At 45.8% G+C, this 17,354-nt stretch overlaps 1 protein-coding gene across 6 annotated transcripts in view; it reads left to right on the top strand.

The window, feature by feature from the left end:
• Positions 1–637: 637 nt before the first annotated feature.
• The window catches only part of LOC104001151 (zinc finger protein 239), a 30,233-nt gene continuing 13,516 nt past the window's right edge, over positions 638–17,354 (top strand). Inside the window, exons 1-3 of one of the 6 annotated variants that reach the window (XM_063806745.1) lie at positions 638–803; positions 2,479–2,736; positions 7,213–9,553. In XM_063806745.1, coding sequence (XP_063662815.1) covers positions 7,325–8,326 — 1,002 coding nt within the window. In that variant the 5' untranslated portion in view covers positions 638–803; positions 2,479–2,736; positions 7,213–7,324 and the 3' untranslated portion in view covers positions 8,327–9,553. Of the gene's footprint in view, positions 804–1,171; positions 1,412–2,478; positions 2,737–7,212; positions 9,554–17,354 lie in introns of those variants that run through there. The other 5 variants (XM_063806746.1, XM_054680626.2, XM_063806747.1 and 2 more) reach the window with 5 other exon arrangements.

The following is a 17,354-nucleotide window of genomic DNA, read 5'->3' as shown; positions in this document are numbered from 1 at the left end:
GCTACCCTGTAGGCAGACAGTAGCAGCTCAGGGCAGTTTTGCAGTCATATTTATACCCATTTTTAATCGCATGCAGATTAAGGGGCGACTTATGCAGAACTTTCTAGGGAAGGAGTAGTACTTTTGGGTCACTGCCATGGAAAGGTGCAGTAACTCCGGGGTGTTGCCATGGCAATGGTAAATTGACATGGCACACTGGTGGGTGTGTCTGACTGAAAGCTGCTTCCACCTGGCTCTGTCTTAGTTAGTCCTCAATTTGGTCGAGTGTCTGACCCGGCCTCTGGAGTCAAGTCCTGCTTGCTACCTCAGCAGTTCCATCCCAATCCTACTGCAACGGGTTGGAGAGCATTGACTAGAGAGAATTTTCTAACTTGAATCTTCTAACCTGAATCGTATCTTCTATAAGCACCTCTCAAAAATAAAGGAGCTGTAGAGAGACACTTTTACATTGTAAAAGAAGTAAAAGTTAAACATGTCAATATCTAAGACTTTAATTTTTTCCCCAACATTCTCTGAGGCCTTTGTGTAGATAGTAGATTGTTCTCCCACCCCTAAACACATCGCAGATTTTTAATTGGAATGGATAGGTCAGATGTAGGAGACCCAGGTAAGGAGGCGTCGAGGTCAAAAGACCTCCGAGATTCCTAGAGCGGTCGGCGAGGGGCCTGCAAGTCGCCCCGGCCGCACTTCCGGGACGGCCCATCTTCCCTGGGTACTGAAGCTCGCGAGAGGATCCTGGGGGCAGGCGCGTCGCGGTGGCAGTGTTTCTTGGGTGTGCGGGGCCAGGCGCCCCGCAGCCTCTGGTGAGCGAAAGAGACCGGGGCCGAGCGGGCGCAGGCTTGCCGGGGCTGCGGGCTGCGCTGGCGGCGGGGCTGGGTGGCGGTAGTGGCGGGAGTGACTAGCGGGAATCCCCGCGGCCCCGGCGCTTGGGCTTACTGTGCACTTGATGTAAGGGGAAAGTCGCTCGTCAACTGCTTGAAGGGCAGTTTTGCGGTCATATTTATACTCATTTTTAATCGCATGCAGATTAAGGGGCGGCTTATGCAGAACTTTCTAGGGAAGGAGTAGTACTTTTGGGTCATTGGGTCACTGCCATGGAAAGGTGCAGTAACTCCGGGGTGTTGCCATGGCAATGGTAAATTGACGTGGGCACACTGGTGGGTGTGTCTGAAGGGCTTGTTGTTAGGGTGAACTGGGGACTAGAAATGGGATGCGGGCGGGAGGAAAGTAGTGTAGGTGCAGGTGGCAGTCATAAGTGTCCCATAAGTCTGAATGTCTGAATGTCTGAACTGTGTAGATTTAAGGAGCATTAAAGAGGCAAAATAATAGCAAGTGCTTGTGTAATGCTTAGCGTGGGCCAGGCACTGTTCTAGATGCTTGTTTCATTTAATCCTGACAGCAACCTTATGAGGTAGGTACTATTATTCCTATTAAGAAAAAATGAGAGGGGTTAATCTGCCTAAGGGCAAACAGCCCCTAAGTGGCAGAGCCAGCATGGAAATTCAGGCCCTGAGGCTTTTTTCAGGCTGTGTTACCAGCTCTTCCTCTCAAAGACGACTTTGAAGAGTAAGGGAGAGAGAGAAGGCAAGGACTCTCTCAGGTTTCTGGCTTGTGACAGGATGGACGATGGTATTGTTAACTGAGATGAGAACATAAGAGGAACAGTGGGACGTTTTAGGAGAAAGATGATCAGCTCAGCTTTGAACATGGTCAGTGATGTCACGTTCCAGAAGACATTGGCTGATGTCTTTGGGGCTAAAGAAAAAGCTGATGAGATGTGAAATTTGGAAATCATAACTAACAGGTGAAAGTTATGACCAAAAGAGTGAATGGCAGAACTTAGGGCAGAGACCACAAACTAGATGCTCATGGGCCAGATCAGATTCACTGATGTGTTTTGTTTGTCCTGAACAGTAGTTTTGAAAAATTGAATTAGTCACCAGCTTTTCATCATTAGATGCTATGTGAAAATCTAGATTTGTGGTGTTTCTTGGAAGTCTGGAAGATTTGGCAACACTTGGCTCACATTCTTGTAAGGCATTAGGCTAGAGTGAACAGCAGGCGCCCCCTTAGAGGGGCATGCACGCTCCCGTTCGTCTTCCTCCTCCCTGTTGTTTAATATAGTCCCACTCTTTTCATTCCTTTATATTCCCTGCCTGGTCCCCAAGGCATGGGTCTTTAACCTCTGACTTAGATCTAGAGTGAGAGGAAGAAATTGGTTAAGATAGAGTCCCAGGGACACTGTCATTCAAGAACATAGGAGTCAATAAAGCAGTTCGAGGGAATATAGTGGTTTATATACTACATAAGAATCAAATAGGGAGAACTGAAAAGCAACTCTTAGATTTGACGATTAGGAAAGAAAGCACTAGCATCTTCAGATTGTTTCTATAGAGTGGTTGGGACTACAGACTGTGTGCAGTGGGTTGAGGAGTGCCTGAAAGATGAAGCACTTAAGATTTTTTTTTTTCTTCTAAGGTTTGAATGAGAAGAGAAGACATGTGGCCTGAGCTTGAGAGAAACAAGTGGTAAAAGAGGGTTGTTTTTAGAGTGCGTGAGGTTTGAGTATGTTTATAGGCAACCAGGAAGGACTCAGGAGACAGCAAGAGGTTGGTGGTACAGGGCAGAGAGGAAGGGATAATTAGTGGAGTTTTCTGAAGAATCTGGAAGAATGGGATCCAGGGCTCCAGTGGGAGACATGGCTGTGAACAAGGGAGACACCCGCTCCTTTGAGAGGTGTGTTCTTGTTCAAGACCTCTTCAGTATCTTCATTCTCCTTCACAGGTTGATCTCCACATACTACAGAAGTCACATGCCATGAGAGACCTCTCATCACTTGGGAGGGAACATAACAATAACATTTCTTTTTTTTTTTTTTTTTTTTGAGACAGAGTCTCGCTCTGTCACCCAGGCTGGAGTGCAGTGGCGTGATCTCGGCTCACTGCAAGCTCCGCCTCCTGGGTTCACACCATTCTCCTGCCTCAGCCTCCCAAGTAGCTGGGATTACAGGCGCCCGCCCCCATGCCCGGCTAATTTTTTGTATTTTTAGTAGAGACGGGGTTTCACCGTTTAGCCAGGATGGTCTCGATCTCCTGACCTCGTGATCTGCCCGCTTTGACCTCCCAAAGTGCTGAGATTACAGGCGTGAGCCACTGCACCTGGCCAACAATAACATTTCTAACCAAATAGACACTGAACATAGAAAAAGCCACTGCTGGTAGGAACTTGAAAAGCAAAAGTGGGAGAACTGATGAGACAACTTCCTATTTTTTTCTCGTGCTTTTTCTAAAATTTGCCTAAATATTCAGAAATTTTAGAGCCAGTATGATTTCCTCCCCTAAATGTTCTGGGTTTTTCCCTCAGCCCTCCTCATTCCCCTCATCTCTGGTGGTAGTGACAGTGCCAGCTTCCCACAGTCACCTGTCCCTTGGCTCCTTATACCCAGTGGGAGTAGGAACCAAAACAAGCTCCATCAGTGGAGATGAAGAAAAGAAAATCCCTGTCTGCTGTACTCTGGGGCTTCCTGCCTGTCAGGCCCAGTGCATATCATTAAAGAAGATATGCAAAGGGTTCTGTCTTCCTAGAGTCAGATTTTTTTGTTTTTAGAATTTTTAGTAGTCGTAGAAAAAACGAGGGCTAGAAGAGACGTGAGCCACCATCTTGTCCAGCAATGATGCTTTTGGGACCCACTGGCAGGACTGTCAGGCAGCTAAGCAGGTAGATCAGGGGCCTGCTTACGTGTTCACCAGAGCAGCTCTGGATTTTATATCCTAGAATTTATGAAAGATTGCCAGATTGATTAAAAAGAAAAGAGGTCTTCTGCTAAGCAAGGTTTTGGCAGACATCCCAGCAGTTTCGGCCTCAGACTCTCTTCTTAGAACTTGGGAGTCAAGGCCTGGCCTTGGATAGCTGGGCCAATTATGCTGGGGGCCCCCAGCTGGCCATTTCTCTTTGTCAACAGTGGTTTCTGATGTCTTCCTCCTTAGTTGACCACCCCTTGCCTGTCCAGGAGCCACAGAAGTTCAGGAAGTGTCCCAGGGCAGGCCCTCACCAGAGTGAGGGTAATGTTTACAATCATCACAATAACGGAAACCTTTTTCCTAGTGGCAGGACCAGGGACAGTAAAGGAGAAGAAGGACTACAGGGATGCCTGGAGCTAGGTGAAGACCCAGGCCAGGGTAACAGGGGGTGGGAGTTACCTCCAGACAGGCCTGTTGTCAATAGGCCAGGGAACACTTGACTTGCAGGAGGTGAACAACAGAATGTTCAGACACCAGAGAGAACATCCCTATGTGAATTCTAGACTTTTTAAATAAAGTGTGAAGGTTTTAGTGTGGCATTCCAGGCCCTACCTGATTTGACTGATTTCCCTTTCCAGCTTTGTTTCCCACTACACTACAAATGACACTGACAGACTTCTCCCAACAATCTCTGCTTTTCCATTATTGTGCCTTTGCCCATCTTGTTTTCTTCACCTGAAAGAAAACCTCCATGCCCAACCTCCAAGCTTTCTACCCTTTCAAATCCTAGCTCCTTTCAAGACCCAGCTCAAATGCCACCTCCCAGGAAGTCTTAGTCAATTGCTGTCATGCCCTCTTGAGCTATAAGTTGTCTTTTCCTCACCAGCCTTCTCTTAACTCAATTCGACTTGTACTTTAATTATCTCTTTACATAACCATCACCCCACTGGACTTTTAGTTCCCGGGAGACAGGCAAGTCTTGGCTAGCTAATACTTTGTTAATTTGGATGAAAACGAGAGAGATGTCTTGACCTCCTTCCCATCCTCACCATTCCCTGGGGAAAGAGGACAGGGACTCCTTTCCCTGTAATGAAGTTTAGTCTCCAGTTTTTCTCTTCCTCTTCCTTTATTTCACAGTCCTCCACAGCTTGAGATAGGGCTGCTCTTGGAATTTTTTTCCTCAAACCTCATTCTCCCTGCGGATTTTTTTGAGGCTTGTTGGCTGATGTGGCCCCTACTAACATTGAGGCAAGGAGCAGACATGGGCAAAGGGGTGGGGTGCCAGGATGCCTTAGGGTCTTGCTAAGTGGGACAGTCGCATGATGGAGATTTGAGGGTGTTATTATGAAGATCCCCAGGAAGGAGGAGACCTGGGGTCTGGGCCCAGCTCTGCTCCCTACCTGCCTGCCATGGAATGTGGGCAGGTTGCCTCACTGCACCACATCCAGTGGCTAATCTGAAATGAAGGGAGAACATCAACCCTCCTCTTTGTCCCAGGCTCTTAAACATGGGAGTTGAAGGTGATATGGTACCCACTTCTTGTCTTCTGACCCAGAGGAAGTAGCATCTCTCCTCTGGGGGTTAGCTTAGTTCCCATAGGACACCCTTAGAGAACCTGGGTCAGGGCGGCTGGGCGCGGTGGCTCATGCCTGTAATCCCAGCACTCTGGGAGGCCAAGGCGGGCGGACCACGAGGTCAGGAGATCGAGACCATCCTGGCTAACACGGTGAAACCCCATCTCTACTAAAAAATACAAAAAATTAGCCGGCGTGGTGGCAGGCACCTGTAGTCCCAGCTACTCGGGAGGCTGAGGCAGGAGAATGGCGTGAACCTAGGAGGCAGAGCTTGCAGTGAGCCGAGATTGCACCACTGCACTCCAGCCTGGGTGACAGAGCGAGACTCCGTCTCAAAAAAAAAAAGAGAACCTGGGTCAGGGCTGCTGGAGAGAAGTCAGAGGCAACAGCCACAGAATTGAGCCTGGAATTTCTATCTCTATCTGGTGGCAGCAGCTCCTTACCGAGGCCCCATTTGGCACCTGCTCTGAAACTGGAACTGGAAGCTAGAATTTGGTGGGGATGACCTGAGTACAGCCCCTGTCACCCTTGCCATTCAGGGTTGCCTTCTCTGCAGAGGCAGTGGGGTCTCTGCTGGCTCTCAGTGCTGGGGAGGGTCTGCAGCTTCAGGGATTTTACAGCATGGAGAGCCCTGAGGGTCTTTACACTTCGGTATAAGATACTTTAAAGTCAGCTCTGGACACAGTTGCAAAGTACATCTTCACAGCCCTGAGAACTCAGGAGGATATACTATATTTGGGAGTCTCCCCAAATTCTGAGGCTTACCAAGCCTGAACAAATTGTTGAGTGGGTGAGTGGCTCTCTTCAACAGGTATAAGGTTGACCTCAGTGATGATGGCACAGAGAATTAGAGGTTATGAGAGTTTATTCCAAAACAGGAATGAGAAAAGAGTTTATTTTTATTTATTTTTTATTTTTCTTGTATCTTAGATTTCTTGAGACAAATCTTGCTCTATTGCCCAGGCTGGAATGCAGTGGTACAATCACAGCTCATTGCAGCCTTGAACTCCTAGGCTCAAGTGATCCTCCCACCTCAGCTTCCCAAGTAGCTGGGACCACAGGTGCACACCACCATGCCCGGTTAATTTTTATTATTTTTTGTAGAGACGGAGTCTTGCTGTGTTGCCCAGGCAGATCTTGAATTACTGGCTTCAAGTGATCCTCCTGCCTTGGCCTCCCAAAATGCTAGGATTACTGGCATGAGCCAAGAGAAGAGTTTTAAAGTAAAAATAGAGATTAGAGGAGGAGTGGAAAGGATGACAGGAGTTGAGGAAGAAAAAGGGAGAAAGGAGGAAGCAGAAGGGAACAGGGGAAGTGAGGGGAAGGAAATAATGCATAAGAAATGGGAAAAGGAAAAAGGGGAAGGAATGGGAAAAAAAAAAAAGCCCAGAAGGCTCTTTCCAAGCTCACTTTCAGCAGAAATATGAAAACTTTCCCTCAGGTCTGTACATCTTGAGTTCCCCATAATACAGGACAGCCTCCTGAGCTCCACCTGGCTGTTTGAGAACCAAGCAGCACTCCCAAAGGTTGTGCAGCACTTTGAGGTGCAGCTTGGCTCAGAAACACAAGAAGATGGATAAGGAAAGGTGTGAGCAGTCCGTGGAATCAGGCCATTCTCTGTCCCAAATTGAGAGGTATTTATAACCCGCCAGAGCCTCACGCCGAGGAAAAGGAACATTTTCATCCTTTGCAGTGTCTGTGAATGCCAAACACTGCTGCCTCTCTCCTCTGCCCTTCCTGGCTGTCTGCTGACCTTTTGCAGTCACACTAGGAGTGTACATGTGCTATTGATATGTAAGCATCACAAATGTCTAGAGTATACATTAGTATCACTTAAAGATGTTTTGTCTCCACCATAGGAAACAGGTGATATTTCTGTTTTCTGTATCTCTTGTTAGAATATGAAACCAAATCAGATATCAAGGAGTTTGTTCCAAAGCAGGAAGTATCAGAAGAAACAGAGATACACTGAGCCACCTCCAGAGCACTCTGGAATAATGATTCCCAAGAATGCAAGATTGGAGCATTCAAAAATTGGGAAGACAGTTTGAATATTCATCAGAGAGATCCAGGGAGATACTGAGGACGAGGACTAGAAATATAAGGCCAGCAGAAATCAAGGATGTAAAAATCTCCCTAGAGAAGGAAAGCCAGAAAGGTAAAGAATTTGATAACTTCTTTAATCTAAGCTCAAAAAGTATTTCACATTCGAGAATTCACAGGGAGAAGAACAAGGGGCCAGTTTCAGAAGTCAAAATACAAGTCACAACTTACGAAAGGCTTCAGAGTGTAGCCCCTCCGGCAGCCAGGTTTAGAGAAGCCCTAGCGGGGAAGGGAAGTGCAAAGAGGCATCAGGGAAGCCAGGCAGGACCCAGAGCAAGGAGAAGGAAGAGAGTTTCCACAGGTGTTGCCTTCAGAGACAGGAGTGCCCTTGACAAGGAAAGAGGGCAACAAAACTACCCAGGAGAGAAACCCTTTATCTGTAAGGAGTGTGGAAAAGCCTTTGGTCAGAGTGCAAGCCTTATCGTGCACCAAAGAATTCACACAGGGGAGAAACCTTTCCTATGTAATGAATGCGGAAAAGGTTTCAGACAGAGATCACACCTCATACAACATCAGAGGATCCATACTGGTGAGAAACCCTATGAATGCCAGGAATGTGGGAAGACCTTCAGCCAGAGCTCAAATCTCATAGTTCATCAGGGCATCCACACTGGAGAGAAATCTTTTGAATGTGGTGAGTGTGGGAAAGCCTTCAGCTGGAGTTCAGGCCTCACTGTCCATCAGAGGATCCACACGGGGGAGAAGCCATTTGAGTGTAATGAATGCGGCAAAGCTTTCAGTTGTAGTTCATACCTTATTGTGCATCAGAGAATTCACACAGGGGAGAAACCCTATCAGTGTAATGAGTGTGAAAGAGCCTTTGGCCAGAGCTCCCATCTTATTCTCCATCAGACAACTCATGCCCAGAAGAAACCTCAGCTGGCTACTTGGATTAGGGCCCACTGTTAATGGGGCAGAGTTGAATGGTCATGTTATATGCTTGCCTTCAGCCAGGCCAGCATCTCATAAATACTAGGAAGTATGTGAGAGGTCATGGACTGTTCATTGCTGGAAATCTGGGTCCACAAACTCACTCTGCTTGTATGGTGTTTTATTCACTTGCCTTGTTTTTGTACGTGTGCCTCCAGTCAGATTTGGAGTTCCAAGAGGTAGATGCCAGGTCCTGTCTTCCACTTTGATTGACAGGAAACTGAGGAGCTCTTCATTTCTACAAAGTTGATTAAATTTTAATTCATTGAGAACTTCCTCTTATCAAGAAACTCTTAATCTGATAATCTTGCAAGATCTCACCTGCTTTGAAGATTTGTAATTTTTCCAATGTAACTCCAGCACATTAAAGCTTACTTACTTTTCATTGTTATTTCAAAGCTTTAATGTGCTAGAGTTGGGAAGCTTAGAAGGCCCACTGTGAGCAGTACTAAAATTTAGAATGTCACATCCTCATTCAAATGTAGGCTGCCTTTAGGAATGACCAAAACAGCGAAGGATACATAGGATGATAGAATCATGAATCAAAGGAACCCTACCAGACCAGAACTGCAGACCAAAGTTAACAAGATGAAGTATTAAACCCTGTCCATAGGGCTAAGGAGTCTGAGCCTCTCAGAACAGAAGTGTTCTGTCAGAAACACTGCAATCTTTCACCATTAGACATGCTAGAGGGGTGTCTTTAAAAATATCCTTCTCTCTCATCTTCAGTTGCTAGCTGCTCAGGGATGAGATCCTAGTCTTAGGGCCTGTTCTCTTCTCTCTAGACCATAGAGCTTGACTTTTCCTTACAAGGAAATAAAACAGATCATGTGTGTGTATAAAATTAAAAAGTAATATCCTAATCATCTGCCACTTACACAAAAAGAAATTTATTACCTTTAGACTAAAGGAAAAATATAATAGGAATGCAATATGTCTCAGTATGTGCAGTCATGTGCCACATAATTATGTTTTGGTCAACAACAGACCACATATTTGATGGTAGTCTCATAAGGTAATGGAGCTGAGAAATTCCTATGGCCTAGTGACTCTGCAGCTGTCATAATGTGGTAGCACAATGCATTACTCACATGTTTGTGGTGATGCTGGTGTAAAGCTGACCATGTTGCCAGTTATGTAAAAGGATAGCACATGCAGTTATGTACAGTGCATAATACTTGATAAATAAATGACTGTGTTACTGGTTTATGTATTTTACTGTGCTTTTCATTGTTATTTCAAAGTGTGCTCCTTCCACTTATTTTTTCAAAGTTTACTGTAAAACAGTATGCTGTGTTTGACCAGCAGCAGCCTCATCTATCTCATGTTTACCACATCTCTTGACTGCATCATTTCCTCTTGTGCTTGATTTAATCTCATGTTTTGTTCATCATGTCCCCTAAGCATTCAAAATCCATGGCTAATTTTGCCAGTAAGAGGCCATGCTGAGTAATTGACCCGGAAACAAAATTAAAAGTGATTAAGGACTGTGAAGGTGGAAAATCAGGGATGGTTATTGCTCACCAGTCAGGCATGTCCCGTTTTACCATAGCTGCCATCCTAAAGAACAAGAGCAAAGTGATAGAAGCTGTTAAAGGATCTGCTTCATTGAAGGCAATGAGACTAACAAAAATTTGAGAAGGGCCAATATCAGATATGGATAATATCTGATATTGACCTAGATTGAAGACCAGACACACAAGCATGTCCCTCAGCACCATGACAATCACAGCTAAAGCAAAAAGCTTGTTTGTTACGTAGATAGAAAAGGCTGGACCTGACTATATTGTTGAATTTATTGCTAGCTCTGGGTGGTTTAAATGATTCGAGAATTGTTATTCATTACACAATTGTGAAAGTGAGTGCTAAGTCTACAAGTGCTGATGTGAAGGCAGCTGAAGAATTTTTGGAAACTCTAGATAAGCTGATTGTGGGGGAAAATTACTTGCCAGAGCAAATCTTTAATATGGATCAAGGCTCCCTATTCTGGAAAAAGATGCCGGAAGGGACTGTCATCCATAAGGAGGCCAAGTCAGTGGCAGGTTTCACGGCTTTGAAGGACTGGATAACAATGTTTGGGGGCAGTGTTGCTGGCCACAAATTAAAACCCTTTGTGATTTGACACAGTGAGAACCCCAGGGCCTTCAAGCATATCAATAAGCACACACTGCCGATGTACTACACGAGCAATAACAAGTCATGGATGACCCAGCTTCTCTTCCAATATGCCCTCCTGAATTGCTATGCCAGTGAAATGGAGAAGTACTGTTTGGAGAATAACACCTTTCAAGATTTTGCTTGTTGTTGATAATGCTCCTGTACATCCTTTTATTGGTGATCTTTGTTTTAATATCAAACTGGTGTTTCTCCCTCTAAACATCAACTCTTTGATCCAACCAGTGGATCAAGGAGTTAGAGCAGTTTTTAAGGCTCACTACCTAAAGCGGACGTTTCCCCAGGCTATTGCTACTATTATCTGAGGGAGACACTGAGAAGACACTAATGCAATTCTGGGAGGATTACAGCATCTAAGACTGCATCAAGAACCTTGCTTAGGCTTAGGGTGATGTCACCAATGAGTGTATGAATGGCATCTGGAAGGAGACACTCGAGGTTTGTTCATGACTTCAGAGGATTTGCCACGGATGACCAGGTTGCAAAAATCCACAAGGCTGTGGTTGAGATGGCAAACAGCTTTAACCTGGGTGTGAATGAGGATGACATTGAGGAGCTCCTAGCGGTGGTTCCTGAGGAATTGACTAATGAGTTGTTGGAAATAGAACAGGGACACAGCTGAAGAAGAGGCAAGAGAAAACAAAACTGCAGAAAACCACCATCAAGAAAATTCGCAGTAGGGAGTTTAGCAGAAGCTTTTGCAGACCTCAAGAAACTCCTTAAAAAGTTTGGGCCGGGCGCGGTGGCTCACTCCTGTAATCCCAGCACTTTGGGAGGCCATGGCGGGAAGATCACGAGATCAGGAGTTCAAGACCAGCCAGACCGACATGGTGAAACTCCATCTCTACTAAAAATACAAAAAAAAAAAAAAAAAAAAAAAAACAACCCTGGGTGTGGTGGCACGCACCTGTAATCCCAGCTACTAGGGAGGCTGAGGCAGAAGAATCACTTGAACCTGGGAGGCAGAGGTTGCAGTGAGCCGAGATCATGCCACTGCACTCCAGCCTGGGCAACAGAGCAAGACTCATCTCAAAAAAAAAAAAAAAATTGAAAACATGGACCCCAACACCAAAAGGTTTTCATTAATAGAGAGGAATGTTCATGGTGCATTATTTGTTTACTGGCAAATCTATGATGAAAAAAGGAAATACCAAGCAAACCACCATGGACATATTTCTGAAAAGAGGGACACCTCCTTAAGAAGAGTCCCAGGCAGGTCCTTCATGGGTATTTCAGAAGAGGGCATTGCTATCATAGGAGATGACAGCTCTGTGCATGTTACTGCCCCTGAAGACCTTCCAGTGGGACAAGATGTGAAGGTGGAAGATGATGATATTGATGATTCTGACCCGTGTATGCCTAGGCTAATGTACTTGTGTCTTAGTTTTTAACAAAAAGTTGAATAAAAGAAAAATGCTTATAAAAATAAAATATTTTTGTATAGCATTACAGTGTGTTTGTGTTTTAATCTAAGTGTTATTACAAAAGTCAGAAAATTTTAAAAGTTTATATAGTAAAAAGTTAACATTAGGTTAACTTATTGAAGAAAGAAATTTTTAAGTAAATTTAGTTTACTCTAAGTGTACAGTATTTGTAAAGTCTACAGAAGTGTACAGTAGTATCCTAGGCCTTCACATTCACTCGCCACTCACTCACTGACTCATCCAGAACAACTTCCAGTCCTGCAAACTCCATTCATGGTAAATGCCCTATATAAGCATACTATTTTTTATCTTTCATACCATATTTTTACTGTACCTTTTCTAAGTTATTTTTAGATATACAGATACCATTTTGCTACAATTGCCTACAGTATTCAGTACAATAATACACTGTACAAGTTTGTAGTCTAAGAGCAGTGGGCTGTACCACATAGTTAGGGTGTAGTAGGGTGTATATCATATAGCCTAGGACTATACCACAGAGCCTAGGATGTACTTAGACTTGCCATCTAGGTTTGTTTGAGTACACTCTATGATATTCACGCAACAATGAAATCACCTAACAATGCCCTTTTCAGAACTCTCCATTGTTAAGCAGCACAGGACTGTATTGTAATGCTGGTTGCTGCCCACTGCTATGAGTTTAGCCCTCCAATTAAGTCAGGAACTGGCCCTCTCTTGGGTGTGGATCTATAGTCCCCAACACTAGAGGGTCAATTTTAGAGATTTTTAACAAACTGGAAGGTTGACTTTCAAAATGTCTCCAGTTCCTTCCAGGTCAATTCCAGCATGAGATATACTTTATCTTTCAATCACTAGTAGGCAAAAAAGGGGTGCTAGGAATCAGTCACTGGCTTGACTTCTGGCAACAAGGAAAGCCTGAGGTGAATTACAGTTGCAACATCTGTCATCTCAAACTGCATGGCGTCCGTCACAAGGAGTTGAAATTTCAAAGTGTAATAATTTTTTTAAGTATAAGAATAAAAAATGTCCATCCAAAGTATAAGAAGATCCTTATTTCTTACCAAATCCCCCTTCTTTTGACAAACACCAGGGCCCTTTTCCTTGTTAAAACAGCCTATTTTAACAAAGGCAAGGTGTAGGGTGTGCACAGAAACCCAGACATTCATGAAAGCAACTGCTAATCTTGTGTGTTTACACAATAAGCATCTGAAATGAGCTGTGTGACTCCTTGGTTTTGGTTTGCATGAGACTTAGCATCTGTGTGAAACTGCTAGTTGTCTTGGGCAGACACCTGGCGAAGGATTGCAGGCCTGAAAATGAAGGGAAGTTAATTTTTTACTAGAACAAAAGTTCTAGTAAAAAGGGTTTTGCTTTGGACATAAGGGCAAAGCAGAACTAAGTGGTGAAAGGACCAAAACACCTCTGCCTGAATGGAGACGGTGGCCAGGGAAGTGACCACTGCAGCTGTGCATGGCTCGGTGTGGGCTACAGGCGGAGTATCAGGGAGACAGTAAATTGAATGGAGCGATGTCCACCCCTGGTGTGGGCTGTGGTGTCCAGACTCAGCAGCCACTCTATGCCCACAGCCCAGTCCCTTCTCCACTTACTGCATACCTATGGCCAAACTTCTTAAACTCTCTGTGCCTCACTGTCCCTGTCTATAAAATGGTGATATTAACTATCTAAGGGATGCAGTGAGGATTGAGTAAAACACATTAAGAAGAGCACCGCACAGAGTAAGTGCTTAGTAACTACTATGTAAAATAAAACAATTATTATTAATTTGCTTTCCTGCTCTGAGACATGGCCTAACAGTAACTTATCTCTAGGGCAGGGCAGCAGGGGATAACCTGTACAGCCAGAGAAACTGAAATTACCAGGTTTCTCTGGGGGTGGGTGTTGGGGGAGTCCAGGGACTGGATGAAGTTAATGTCTGCTGGAAGGTGGGAAGGGCCAAGGGTTTACTCTGCCACTCATTTTAGAAGAGCTGCGCCATTCAGGGAAGTGGCAGAGGTAGAAATTAAGGGAGTAGAGAGATCCATGTCCTACCAGAGGCCAAGCAGCTCTGGGTAGAGATTGGTCTCAGCCCCACAGAGTTATTCTTTGATTCTCCACTCCTTGGCCTGCATACTGGTTATTCTTGTCTGCACCCCAGATCCATCATCTACCTCATTGCCCTGGGGCAGAGATCCCTGTGGGTGGCATCACCCTGGGTCCCTTACTTCTGGCTTCCTAGTGGGATGCACTGGTATGTCAGAGGGAGGCATGAGAATGGGACGGGGTACTTCTGTCTGCTACCATGGTTCTGGCAGTGGCTGTGTCCCTCTGTAACCACAGCTGCATGGCTCCAGCTACACCATTTCCTTCCGTGCCCTTTCAAGCTAGGAGTGGCAGAGGCTCTAGTTCTTGCTGGTATCTGGTGTCTCCCCATCCCCTCCCCAAACCTCTGTAAATCACCCTTTCATTAAACTCTCTCCTTCTTGCCAGGTCCCAGCAGACTAATAATTGCTGGCAACTAGGGGATCTGGAGAGCTGCACTGTATATTTTATTTACTAGACCAGGCTGCATGACATTTTAAGCTAAGCACTGCTTAGTGATGGGGGAAGCACAAACCTGTTCTTTATTAACAAAACATCCACACTGCAAAAGGAGCCAGTGCTAGGAAGGGTTTCAGACTAGCTGTACCTTACATCTCACACAGCATGAACATTAGCAAGCACCCAGAGTGTCACTGGCATGCCTTCCATCTATCAAGCCAAGACAGTACACTGTTCCCAACATGCTTCATGCTTTCCAGACAAGTCCTTCTCCTAGACACAACTCCTCTCCCATCAGGTTTTGGGACTCCTACTCACCCTTCGAGGTTGGCTTGAATGCCACTTTTTTCATGATCCACCCCAAATCAAAGCAGCATCCACCCTCGTCTGAACTTCCCTGCAATTATCCTCAGCTGTCCTCCCGCTCAGCATGTTCTGCCTTGTGGTGGTCTTACTTCCCCTGCTGGATTGTGTTAAGAGAAGGACCAGGTCTCATTCCCTGTGGGCCCCTTAGTTCACCTAGCAAGGTGTCTTTTACATAAAAGGTGCTCAGTAAATTGCTGAATGAATGGACAGTGACTAAAGAGTGTCTTTGACCTACTTCAGCTGAGCAAGGTCACCTGTGGTAGGTACCAAAGTCCGAGAAGAACCAACTGGATGTCCCCACCTGCCTCCCACGTGGTCTCCCTTGTCTCCTTTTCCTCCTCTTTGTCCGTCTACCCTGAGTTCCCATCAGCTTCATTCTCCCAACACTTCCCTCCGTCTATTAGTCCTCATTCTGACAATGGCTTCAAAGCTCTGAAATCACAAGTGGCAGAGAGAAGAGAGCTCAAAGCCCCTCATGTCCAACTCCTGTCCTGCACAGGTGTGGAAAATGATGCTCAGTGGCTTGCCCAGGGTTAACCTGGTACACGAAGCCCAGTACCGTGGGCAGGCCTTGGCCTTGGTTGGTACCACCCACACACCGGGGCTTTTGTCCTGAAACTTCTCACCTCCCCATGTGCCTGTCAAGCCTGCCACTCCTAGTGACTGTACAGCCAGTCTCTCCCCTCACTGGGGCCCACCTGGAGGCATTCCTTGTTTGCTTAGTCCCCTCCCTGGGCTGTCCCTCATCCACCTACTGCCAACCCATTCTCCCAGAGCTGGCCCACTAAAGCTTCACCCATTTCCCCTCCCTGCTGATCTTGCTATCTCTGCACACAATTCAGCACTTTAATCTCAGCTTGTCACCTACTGTCCTTTACTCATTTGTGTGTTTACTGTGTATGTATCTTGTCTCTCCAAAGACACCGGGAGGCCCTTACAGGAGCCTACCTTAGCCTGAGAGCTAGGTTGGTGACAAGGGCTCAGCTTGCTCTCATGTGGATTCAGTGCTGGACCTGAAGCCCTGACCCATCAGCACTGGGCTCTGACCGGGGAAGTTGGCTGGTATTTCTTCCAGGCATGCTCCCAGGTACCAGGCACTAGGCAACCATGAGGGGCCCTTCAGGACATGCTCTGCCTCTGACTGGTTGGGTCATCTCAGATGATTTGCAAAACTCTGAGTTGATTTCCTCACCCTGGAAAGGTGGGAGCCCTGGCCGAAGGCCTTTCCATACTGGGTGCAGCAATAGGGCTTCTCCCCCGTGTTGCTCTACCAGTGAACCAGGAAGCACGAGCTGCAGCTGAAGGTCTTGCCACCCTATGGGCACATGTGTGGCTTCCACCCTGTGTGCACGACTAGGCTTGGTCCCTGACTGAAGGCCTTGCCACATGTGCCACAGACAAAGGGCTTCTTCCCCATGTGTACCCTCTGGGGCTAGGTCAGGTGGGAGCTCTGCATGAAGGCCTTGCCACACTACCCACACCCACACGGCTTCTCCCAGGTGTGGATTATCTGATGCACGATGAAAGTGGAGCTCTGGCTGAAGGCCTTGCCATACACAGTATATGCTTAGAGATTCCTGCTAGGGGCAGCCAGGCTGGAGTTGTGGCAGACCTCTTTCCTGAGTTCCTTACAGTTCCGGCCCCTCTCTCCTGGGAGACCTCTTTTCTTTTGTTGGGGCCTGCCTGGTGTCTGGCTTGTCTCTCCTCACTTGCTTGTCTGCAGGCTGTTCCGAATGCCCTGTTCCCCTACTTCCCACTTTTCATGCTTCCAGTCTTCCAGAGAATTCTCCTTTCACATTTGTTTTTTCCGGAATCAAATCTGCCTTTTCAACTTTGGTCTTGATATCTAAACAAGACATAGAAGATAACAGATATAACAAAAGCAAATAAAAATAGAATCAGCTTTATATTCTAGATGGGAAACATGAAACTATAGTGGGATTTGAGGGAATTCAATAAGTAACACCCTTCTCTTCAGAGGCAATATAGCATTGAGACCAGGGGTGTGGTCTCTGGGGCCAGACTGTCTGAGACCAAATCCTGTCTTTGCCATGAACAGTTATGTGACCTTTCTGTACCTCAGTTTCCTACCTGTAAAATGGGTTAATACTAGTACCTATGTCATAGTGATGTTGTAAGAATTAAATAAGTCAATGCACATGTACAATGTACATGAGTCAAATACAATGTACATGAAGTGTTTAGCTAGGTATTAGCTATTATTATAATTTTATACTCAATATTCGAACCAACTGAGAAATAATATGGGGAGACCAACATATCACTTTTATTAGTGAAAGCCTGATATTGGTGAATGTGGCTGTATCTGCAGGCAAGTGGGGTTATGAATCCCAGGATTAGGCAGCATTAGCCACCCAAGGACATAGTGCTGGCTGCCATGGGTTTGCTCCTGAAACACCTGCAGCACAAACGGCCAGGATGGAATGCATGGTTTCTGTGAAGATGCCAGACCCCAAGGGAGAAGTGGGAGGAGGACTGGCTTTCCAAAACTCACCAGTCAA

Source organism: Pan troglodytes, chromosome 2, assembly GCF_028858775.2.
Source record: "Pan troglodytes isolate AG18354 chromosome 2, NHGRI_mPanTro3-v2.0_pri, whole genome shotgun sequence".
In the NCBI taxonomy this organism is placed as follows: Eukaryota; Metazoa; Chordata; class Mammalia; order Primates; family Hominidae; genus Pan; species Pan troglodytes.
Note: the sequence above shows the minus strand (reverse complement) of the source record. Positions and strands in the feature narration are given on the sequence as shown.